The sequence below is a fragment of the Brachypodium distachyon genome, chromosome 4 (genome assembly GCF_000005505.3).
Source record: "Brachypodium distachyon strain Bd21 chromosome 4, Brachypodium_distachyon_v3.0, whole genome shotgun sequence".
Classification (NCBI taxonomy): domain Eukaryota; kingdom Viridiplantae; phylum Streptophyta; class Magnoliopsida; order Poales; family Poaceae; genus Brachypodium; species Brachypodium distachyon.
The window spans coordinates 30,834,112-30,843,842 of record NC_016134.3 but is presented as its reverse complement, the minus strand read 5'-3'; the positions used below and the strand labels follow the sequence as shown (position 1 = coordinate 30,843,842).

Genomic DNA, 9,731 nt, shown 5'->3' with positions numbered 1-9,731 from the left:
TGTCTGCCCACCAAGCCGCCGCCGCTGCCATGGCCCATGGCTTCTCCGCCCGTCGGCCGGTGTGGTTCCGAGTGGTCAGTGGGGGTTGCTGAGATTTTGGTCCCCTTCATGATGATCATTCGAACATCACTCACAAAATAGAAAAAATTAATTTGATGATTAATATTACCGTTGGACTATCCTTTTTTTTTTCTGGATCCGCCACCCTGCCTGTGGTTTGGTTGACGATGGAGCGAGGGAGGAGGTGGGGCCAGCTGGGCGGTGTGGGCCCCAGCCATGTACGAGCCCGAGGTCAAAGAAAAGTCAAAGAAGCCGCGGGAATCGACAGAGACATGCATATGCAGAGATAGCCGCCTGTTAGCTTAAGACGCGGGCAACTGCATGCAACGGCCGGCCGTTCTAAACACGTCGCCTTCGCCAACGTTAATCTCAAGCAAAGGCCTACCTGGCCAAGAAGAACAAGTGTACTTAGCACGTTACGTGGCACTTGCACCTAGCTAGCTAGGCCTCTCTTCATAATTTAACCGGTGCATTATATGCATGACCTGTTTTCATTCAATCCAAAATAGTACTCAGTATAATATTCCAGCTCTGTTTTAAACCAAGTTTTATTTTTAATCAAAATTTGGCCGGAAAGTTATAAATTTGATCGGACTTTAAGAAATGAGCAGAGCACCAGGATTTCACTCCTGCCTCAAAATTAGAACTCGCGAAATAAAATTTCCATCGCTCGCTCGTTTACCGCGGTTTTTGTCGAGATTTCGCTCCGCTTTCACTACTCTCGTCTTACCGCCCTAGTGAAACCGCGGCGAATCTTAATGAGTAAATTTTAGTAGTACTAAACAAATGCTGCCAATTGGATTTATAGCTGACACCATGCTGGGAGGTGGTACTACGCACTGGAGCTACCAATTGGATTTATAGCTGAAATAACTTGGAGTTTCGTTTTCAGACATTTTAGGGCATTTTGGCGTTTCCGTGAACCAGGTCTACGTAAATAAACCCCGTAATCCATCTTCTTCCTTTAAACCCGTATATACTGCTTCCGTTTACTAACCCAAGAAGATAGTATTGTAACAGGAGTCAAGACAAGGACCGGCGCGCGCGTTCCCGGCAAACGCAAACGCCCGCAATCCATTAAAATCCCCCCACTCTCTTCTCGCCGCCCACCCAAAATCTCCTCTGCTCCTTCTTCTTCTTCTTCTTCTTCTTCTTCTTCCATCTGACCGAGCACCACCCGCAATCTCTCGAATCCATGGCGGCGCCGCCGGGCTCGACGCGGCTGCGGATCGGCGAAGACGTAACCTGGTCGGACGTGGGCGGCGTGTACGAGCGCGACGACTCGCTCAAGGAGAACACCAACCCCAAGTGCCTCCTCAAGAACGTCCACCACCATGGCGGATCGCAGCGCGTCTCCGGGAACCTCAAGCCGACCGCGGCGCCCATCATCGGCCTCTCAGGCAAGCTCGGCGGCGGCGGGAGGAGGAACCACCACAGCCATCAGCACCACCAGCAGCACCCGCCGGCGATGTTCCCGAGGAAGGCCAAGACGGGCGGCGGCGGGCGGGAGGCCAGGCAGGGCGTTCCGGAGCCCGGGTCTCCCCAGGTGTCCTGCATCGGGAAGGTCCTCTCCGAGCGGGAGCGGGCTCGCCGCCGCAGCCATCACCGCCCTCCGCCGCCGGAGATGGAGGAGACGACGAGCAGAGGAGGCGGAGGGGGAGGGGGAGGGGGAGGGTGCTGTCCTGGGTTCGGCGGGTTCATGGGGCTCCGCCGAAGCCGGTCGCGGAAGAGCGCCGTGGACAGCGTCGTCGACTGGTCCCCGCCTCCTCCGCCGCGGAGGGAGGCGAAGCCGGCGATCGACGTGCTGGAGCAAGACCCGCCGGCTCCGGCACCGGGGCTGGGAGGGGTGATGCGGTTCGCGTCGGGGAGGCGGGCGGCGGGCTGGGCGGCGGCCGGGGCTGATGAAGACGACCGCGTGGCGAAATCTGGGCCCTTGTAGCATTCTTTCGCGCGCATCGAAATGGGGATTTTTCTTCTTTCTTTTCTCTTGGGTTTGGTTCTTCTGCTGCTTGTTTTTACTGTCGATGTTTTAGGCTTTCAGTTAAGATTGTGCGTGTGTGTACATATACACCGGAATTTCTAATTAGGGTGATGAGATTTGGGGCACAATGATGATATGGATTGGGAAAGAAATTACAGGAGTTTTTTTGGTGGCTGATTAATCTGGCGCTTCTGTTTCTGGTTTTGGTTTGTTGCAAGCTCACACAATACATGTTCTTCAGGGAGGAGTGCTGTGTATGACTGTACAAATTTGGTGAGAAATTCAAGGACTGTTCTTGATTACAAAACCTTAGTTGCAGCTTCAGTTCCTCCTCTAATATGTTACCTTTGCTGACGGTGCTCCTTGATTAGTTCCATCGGTCAACTTCGATGAGCCGGTCTAACCGAATCGAGCTTTTCCTCAAGCATTATGAAAAAGAATTCACGAAACTTCAACCCCGGCTAATTATGCTTTGACTATTATCAGGTTGTTCAATTCTGAAAAGAATGTTTATTAATTATCGAATTTATGCTTTCATAGTCTTGATAGTATATTTTTCCACAAGCACGTGGAAAGAAGTTGAGACATCTATGGCAGAGCAGATACCATGTCATTTTCGCTGTTTCCTGAACATCTCAGTAGACATCTGCATTGTTCAGGCACTTTGCATGCCGTGTTCATTGTGATATCCATTCAGATATTACTGGAACAAAAATTTCAAATTTTTAAAGAGGTGGACGCAAAGCTCAAAACAGATCTCAAACAAGACTGAATTTTTCAAACCACTGAAGTGGAGTCTATTACACACTGCATTAGTATTAGTGAGCACTAGCCTCTGGCATCTGGAAGATCAGCACCAAAACTTACAGAGTAATTCATGTCCATATCATCACAGATTTCAGAGTAATTAACCAATATACAGTTACAAGGTCGCCTGAGAAAATTAACAGAGATCTTACAAATAAGAACAATCCATTCACCAGATCGACCAGTTCAAACTTGAAACAAGCAGAAAGAACTTACCAAAGGAGAAAATTTAATCGGTCAGTAGAGTACACCGTAGAAGATCAGAGAGTGGAGAAAGAACAAGTTCCTATGCTAATCAACCAATCAGCAGCACACAAATGGAAATCCATTCCACAGGATTAACAATGGATCAATGGATGGATCATGACTATCAGATCACATCTCGAAGGAGATGGTGCTGTTGGGCGGGTTATAGAAGGTGACAACCCTGCCATTGATGGGCTGCACGGGCCTGGCATTGTGCTGGGCCCCCAACAGCAACGGCGCCGTCAGCGAGTCCAGCTGCTCCTGGCTCACCTGCCGGATCTTCCCCAGAACGTTCCAGATCACCCCCTCGGAGCACGGCGGCTGCGTCAGCGACCCGGCGTACCGGAAGTAGCTCCCCGTCCGCTTCTGCAGCGACCGGAGGTGCACCGTGCCCGCTGCCACCCGCGCCTCCTCCGCCGTCGACGCCGGGTCGTAGAACTTGCACTTGTCCCTCGCCAGCTCTGCCAGCTTCTTCTTCAGCTGCACCACAAACGAGTCCGGCTTGCCCACCTATACATACAGGTGCAAAAAAAACGGTTACCCATCAGGGTACTCTCCAACCCTCTTTAGTTCAAACGAATAAACTATTTTCTTAAAAAAAAACTGATGTGATTTTGAAAGTTTAGTTCATTTGGTACCCACCTTGTAGAGGATGGCGATGATGGCGACCTCGCCGGAGCCGGACTCGCTCTCGTGCACCATCTGGAGCTCGAGCGGGTGGCGCTTCCCGTTGATGAGGTGCTCCGACGGCGTGTGCCACCGGAGCTTCTTTAGCCCGAACGCCTTCCCGCCGATCGTGACCGTCCCCGGCTTCCCCGCTAGCATTATCTGCATCATCATCAACCTCGATACTTAAAATTCAAATTCAGTGGATGAATTCACAATGAGATGGGGGATTGGGTACAAGGCCGGGGCTTGCCGAGATGTGTTTGCCGTCGTTGACGAGGGTGGCATCGGAGGCGAGGTAATTGCGTGTGAGCGGGTCGAGGTCAGGTTTCGGGATGGCGGACTTTGTGGTGATGTCGATCGGGGACTGCTTCCGGACGGCGGCGCCGCCGTTGCATGCGCTGTACTTGGGGCTCAGCTTGAACCAGTTCTCCGGCCCGGCCTTGGTCCCCGCCGTGTACTGGTACGCCGGCCCGGCCTCATCAGCGGCGATAACAACGGACGACAACGACGATGACGCAGCGATAAAGACTGCGAGGAGGAGGATCAGCTGTCGGACGGCGCGGCGGAGCGCCATTGCCGGCGGCACCATGGACGGATTCATGGATTATAATCGGGGTCTTGATCTTTGGAGCTAATATTTTTTGAGTTGGGAATGCTGGCTTTTGATTTGCCGCGCTTGTATTTTTACAGGGGCGGATTTTGGACCGCAAGTTTGCAGGGGTGGCCGGCCGGTTTGGACGGGCCAGGGACAAAATTAGCTTATTAGCTTAGCTTAGCCCCGTGCTATCGGTTGTGAAATTTTCTGATGCTAATCAGTGGACGGTAATAAAGCTGGAAGTTAATTCCTTGGAACAAAAAAAGAAGAAGAGATTGGGCAAAAACTTGGATTTTGGGGGTGTTGCGAGAATCGAACTCGCGACCTCTCGCACCCGAAGCGAGAATCATACCACTAGACCAAACACCCGACTTGTGATTTGTTCCGTAAGTAAGTTTAATTATTCCAGTGTGTGTTATCATTCGTTTGCCATTTACTTTTCTGACAGTGCGTCTAACTAAGGTACCATCATCTCATCGAATCTGTGAGACACGACGTCTAAAAAAAGATTCTATACATAGCCCAAACATCAACCATTAAACCCTCGATCCTTTTGGATCGAGAAATCAACAATTAGCGGCGATCGACATGTCGTCAGTACGTACATGTTGAAATTTGTTCCGAACATGTGGAGCCATTGACATGTGGTCAGTAGGCTACATTTGGATTTGGATTACACGTGTTGGAGTCGAGCGGACTAACAATTATAACCTGGCCCAATATATAATAAATGCATTTTACTACTTCATTCGTTTCATAAAGGTTGAGCTAGTTCAAAACCGTGCCAACCTTTATGAAATGTGAAGAGATTAGGCAGCTAAAAACACCTGTGGCGGCAGTGGTGACCTTAACGAGCGTTGCATTGAAGGTACCACTTGTGTGGGTAGCATCGTAAAGAAGAAAACTCACTGGGTAGAAAACAAAAAGGAACCTGAATATATTATGCATTCCATTTTCATATTGCATTTCATACGACATTACATGTACACATGTAAACCTGTAAAGTAAAACAATGAATTAACTATGTATAGAAAATATCTCTCCGTGTGTGTGAACTACCGCTAGGCCTTGGCGCCGGCATTGTCGGCGGCGAGTAGCAGCGCCCTGGTGACCTCGACTGCCAGAACGGTATTCCGGGCAGCGAACGCCTCGTACTCCTCTGAGAACACCACTGTCCCCGCGTGCTCCACCACAACCGCCATGGCCCGCTCCTTCAGCTTCCCCCCTCCGCCACCGCCGACCCGGTCGGCCACCTCCAATGTCCTCAGCGCGTTCGCTAGCCCCACCTCCACCGCCAGCCGCGCCTCGCACACTCGCGCCAGCAACGGCACGTCGTACTTGTCCGCTGCCACCAATAGCGCCCGCAGCCTCCTCTCGCCTGTCTCTGTCTCCGTCGAGTCCAGATCGAGGGTGCCGGTGTAGAGGAAGCCCAAGAGGAGCTCCAACTCATCATGGGCCAGCTCCGGTAGCGTCACGCAGCCGCCCGCGCCGGGGCCTGCCTTCACACGCTCTTCGTCGCACAACATGTGCCGGAACACCTCCGACCTTGCCGCCTGCAGGTGCATCAGCTCTGTTAGTTCGGTATCGCTCGGACCCGAAGACCCCATGGGCTGTTGAAGTATAAATGAATTGTCTTTTTTTTTCCAATCAGTTTGAACTTTTGGATGAAATGGTTCGGTATATAAAACTCAATATGTTTATCACAACGAACTGAATCATCATGGGCAAGTGGAGGAAGAAGGGCTCACCAGGATGGCCTTGTGGGCTGGGATTGGCGGCCCACTACCGGGCCTCAGCACGATGTCTGTGTGGGCCGCGTTCGGCCCGAAGCCCAGCGACAGGAACCTGGCCCGCTCGTTGGCTTCCTCTCCCATGCTCCGCATGTCCTTCACATGCTCCCATACCTCTCTCATCCCCTGCAGCAATCAACCAAAACAATGCAACGGAAATCAGTAGAACTTTTCTTCGCCGAAAAAGGATTTTCGCAGACAGCATCGTATAGCCTACTCCTTTGTTAATCTGAAAAGCGTGTACAACTTTAAGCATAATATCAATCATGAGGTCTTTGTGTCAAAAGTGTCATTGTCATCAACCAAACCCCTTCTGTCTGTTCGGACATGCAATTCTGCATCCGATGGGGACATCCAGGCAGGCGGCTAGCGACCTCACCGGCCGGCCGGTCAGTGAGATTGTCGTGACAGGACAGCAGACCAGAGACCTAAAGGCGAGAGATTTTCGACTTTTCGTGTTCATAAATGTTTTAATTGTAACATGTGCTGACATATATGTTGACCTGACACCACATTTAGTTATTGTCTCTCGTGCTAAATGCAGATTTTCCCTGTGATTCTCTCGTACATATTCGTGCCAAAATTATACTCCCTTTTTTTCTAAATACTTATCGTGATTTTAGTACAAATTTACATTAAAACCACGTATTTAGGAACGAGAGAGTACCCAGCTATCTTGCTGATCAGTTCAGGATATTTAAGGGAAGATGTCAATATATTCAAGGGAACTGAAGCATTCAATTCAGATTAGAACTTCAAATTATGCATCTTCGGTAGAGACCGTGAGGATTTAAGAAGTTTTTATTTTGTAAAAGGAAGTTATAGTAGTAGTACTTGCCTTGGTCGAGCCGTTGTTGTTACGGTTGATCAACGGCCCACGGGCCGGCTTGAACACCACGCCAGCATGGGCACCGGCGGCGAGCTGCTCGTTGTCGTCGTCGGCGTCGTCGAGGGAGGCGACGATGGCCTTGGCGCCCTCGTAGCACGGGGCGCAGATGGTGTTCCTCGGCGGCCTGTAGATGGCCGCCATGGGCCCGCAGATGCAGCAATCCATATACAGAACGTGCTTAATTAATTCCTTTCTTCCTCTGCTCCGGCCGAGGCGCCCTTGGGACTAGTGTGTTAACTTGCAATGGTGATGTTGCTAGCTAGTACTACTGGAAGAAAGATGCAAGGTCGCCATTGCTGCGTGTTGGGGGAGATGATATAAGCTTGTTTGGGAGAAGGAAGGAAGGAGGAATGGAGATGGTGGGTTGCTATATTCTGTGGTGGTTGCTAGCCGGCCGGCCGACGGACGGACTAAATTAAAGCAGAAAGCACTGGAATTCTTAACTGAATTCCTGTCCTCTCATTATAGCAAGATTAATAGTTTAGCCAGCAGTTGGCTATAAGTTGCTGCCATGCAATAGCTAGCATGTATAATAGTTGATATAAGATTATACTACTTTATCAATATATGGCCCACACTGCATTCTCGCATGGTTTCTAGTAGCACGTGCTGCAACTGCCTATTAGTTAATAGCTCATTCCTCTTCTCTCTCCTATTCTCTCCCCTCCAACTAAGCAAAAATAACATATTTAAATCCTTATAGTCTGCTTGCATCCCTTATTATTCTTGCTCTTAGTTAGCCTTTAATATTGTTTTTGCAAGATAAATATTTAAATTTATTCGCTATGGCGTTTTGAGTGCGGGCGTGCCAGTATACTATAGTATACAAATTAAACTGATATAAATACATGGGAATAGGGAAACTTGTATTTTTGTCAATTCTTGACAATTTACAACTTCCCTTTTCACATGTATTTTTTGAAGTGTGTCTGGATAATTATCTGACTTTGACGATCGAGGATTCTTGATTTCTGAAATCTCGAAAGAATTTCAGTTAATTACATCTACAGTATATATATACTCGCAGAACACTTCTGATTATGCTACACCAAAGTGTCAATGGTCATCTTTATAAAATCTTGGGCTCAGATCATCGCAAGGTCATGCATCCAAACAAACAACACAAACACAAGGGACACATGTTTTAACGTGGAAACCCTAAATTGGGAAAAAAAACACGGTGGCCCGGAGGCGAAATTCACTATATGATTGTTTACATACAAACATGTGTTACAATGATTTTGTCTCATGTATAGCCGTATGAGAATTGATATCGGATGACATTTAAATCATGAAGCCCAGCCTCGTCGGTCGGATATGAGAATCTGAACCTCTGGTCTCATCCGCGCTCTTAGCCACTACCGTGACCATGAGGGTATCGATGAAGATATTCAGTTGTACCATACTAGCAACATATCTCTTGACTTCTTTTTGGAGTTCATCTTGATCTAACAATATGACAATGCACAACTAATCTTTTCTTGCTTCATCTATTCAACATTCAGCATGTGAAGGGTGATGGTGGCCACGGAAGGCACACAAGACAAAACAATGATGCTTCAAACAATGAATTAATCTCTATTTTCTGGTTCTTGTGATCGGCCTACGAAGCAGGGCTTCTTGCAGAAATCTCTTATGTGTATGTATGCCATCCATTGGCCACGATGTACACATGTTTCATAGAGCACTTGTGACCTTGGGGCGAAGATCTCCATGTGAAGACACGAGATGCCTAGCAGTCGTTGCCTCTTCTTCACAAATGAAGAGTGACCGTCCGCACGACGCATGAGGAGCCGCGGACATCACAAAGACTGTAGAAACATATGACAATGATGTGGTCCATCCGTGGCGATGACACGGCGCCGGGTAGAGCCACGGATGCCATAATATCTCTTTCTTTCTTTTTTTAACCGTCCGCGACGACAACACGGCGCCAGGTAGAGCCGTGGACCTCACAAATTTGTAGATGGCAATGGTGGTCCATCCGTGGTGACGACGCTGCGTCGGGAAGAGCATGATCTCCTTGCTGGCGCTGTACAGGAGGAGCCTTGTATGCCATCTTCTAACTCTTCTTCGTAATCAAGCATAATGAAGACTACTCGATGACACAACTCAACACTCTGCATCGATCAGCTTGATAATCCCTTTGGCGGTCGACCTGCACCTTCCGGCTGATCTTCTCTCAAGGATCTTCCTTCTGCTGCAATCCCTGCAAGAGCAGTCGCCTGACGCGATCTTGTCTTGAATATCCTCCTCTGAGTCATCTTCCGGAGGTGGCCGCCTGGCTTCTTCCTCCTCTATCTTCTGATCCTCTTCATCATCTTGACGTAGTGCTGCTCCTCCGATTGCCTGCCTCTCTCCAGCGATCTTCCTCCCGCTGCTCTCTTCTCATACTGCCCTGACGGCCAACTGCCCTCATCTCTGCATCTGCATCTGGATCGAGGAAAAAACAATAGAAACAAAAGTATATGTATACCCATGCATGGTGGAGGAGAAGACGGCATCCTCATTGATGCATATACAAGACCCAAGACCAGCAGCACTTCAAGGACTTCTTTTGCTTCTGCGTGTACTTCGTGTTGTGTTCTGCTCTGGGAGCTATCCTTTTCTCTTCGTGCGCAGCTTGCCGCCGCCGCCGCCTTGGGCACGCGCTGTGATCAGCCTGCTGCGATGCGTGTTGGCTCTTCGTGTAGG

General features: G+C 49.4%; 3 protein-coding genes and 1 non-coding gene across 4 annotated transcripts; 1 reads left to right on the top strand and 3 right to left on the bottom strand.

The window, feature by feature from the left end:
- Window positions 1-1,106: 1,106 nt before the first annotated feature.
- On the top strand, window positions 1,107-2,348 carry LOC100845425. Its single transcript, XM_003576269.4, has one exon. The coding sequence runs from the start codon at window positions 1,256-1,258 to the stop codon at window positions 1,997-1,999; it is 744 nt and encodes a 247-aa protein (XP_003576317.1). The 5' UTR covers window positions 1,107-1,255; the 3' UTR covers window positions 2,000-2,348.
- Window positions 2,349-2,799: 451 nt separating this feature from the next.
- LOC100845117 (alpha carbonic anhydrase 7) lies at window positions 2,800-4,398 on the bottom strand. Its single transcript, XM_003576268.4, has 3 exons — window positions 4,014-4,398; window positions 3,737-3,922; window positions 2,800-3,604 (listed from the first exon to the last, which is right to left on the bottom strand). Exons 1-3 carry the CDS (start codon window positions 4,362-4,364, stop codon window positions 3,224-3,226), a joined length of 918 nt encoding a protein of 305 aa, XP_003576316.4. The 5' UTR covers window positions 4,365-4,398; the 3' UTR covers window positions 2,800-3,223.
- Window positions 4,399-4,655: 257 nt separating this feature from the next.
- On the bottom strand, window positions 4,656-4,727 carry TRNAP-CGG. The gene has a single exon. It is a non-coding gene; the product is annotated as a tRNA-Pro (tRNA).
- Window positions 4,728-5,271: 544 nt separating this feature from the next.
- LOC100844808 (BTB/POZ domain-containing protein At3g56230) lies at window positions 5,272-7,465 on the bottom strand. The gene is made up of 3 exons (XM_003576267.4): window positions 6,987-7,465; window positions 6,107-6,274; window positions 5,272-5,911 (listed from the first exon to the last, which is right to left on the bottom strand). Exons 1-3 carry the CDS (start codon window positions 7,200-7,202, stop codon window positions 5,420-5,422), a joined length of 876 nt encoding a protein of 291 aa, XP_003576315.1. The 5' UTR covers window positions 7,203-7,465; the 3' UTR covers window positions 5,272-5,419.
- Window positions 7,466-9,731: the final 2,266 nt, after the last annotated feature.

Excerpts from the sequence above, each read along its gene's own strand:
- LOC100844808 (XM_003576267.4), bottom strand. The coding sequence starts at position 7,202 with ATGGATTGCTGCATCTGCGGGCCCATGGCGGCCATCTACAGGCCGCCG. Across the intron at positions 6,275-6,986 it reads ACAACAACGGCTCGACCAAG|GGGATGAGAGAGGTATGGGA; the intron begins GCAAGTACTACT and ends TGATTGCTGCAG. Across the intron at positions 5,912-6,106 it reads CAGCCCACAAGGCCATCCTG|GCGGCAAGGTCGGAGGTGTT; the intron begins GTGAGCCCTTCT and ends ATGCACCTGCAG.
- LOC100845425 (XM_003576269.4), top strand. The coding sequence starts at position 1,256 with ATGGCGGCGCCGCCGGGCTCGACGCGGCTGCGGATCGGCGAAGACGTA.
- LOC100845117 (XM_003576268.4), bottom strand. The coding sequence starts at position 4,364 with ATGAATCCGTCCATGGTGCCGCCGGCAATGGCGCTCCGCCGCGCCGTC. Across the intron at positions 3,923-4,013 it reads ACGACGGCAAACACATCTCG|ATAATGCTAGCGGGGAAGCC; the intron begins GCAAGCCCCGGC and ends ATGATGATGCAG. Across the intron at positions 3,605-3,736 it reads TCATCGCCATCCTCTACAAG|GTGGGCAAGCCGGACTCGTT; the intron begins GTGGGTACCAAA and ends CTGTATGTATAG.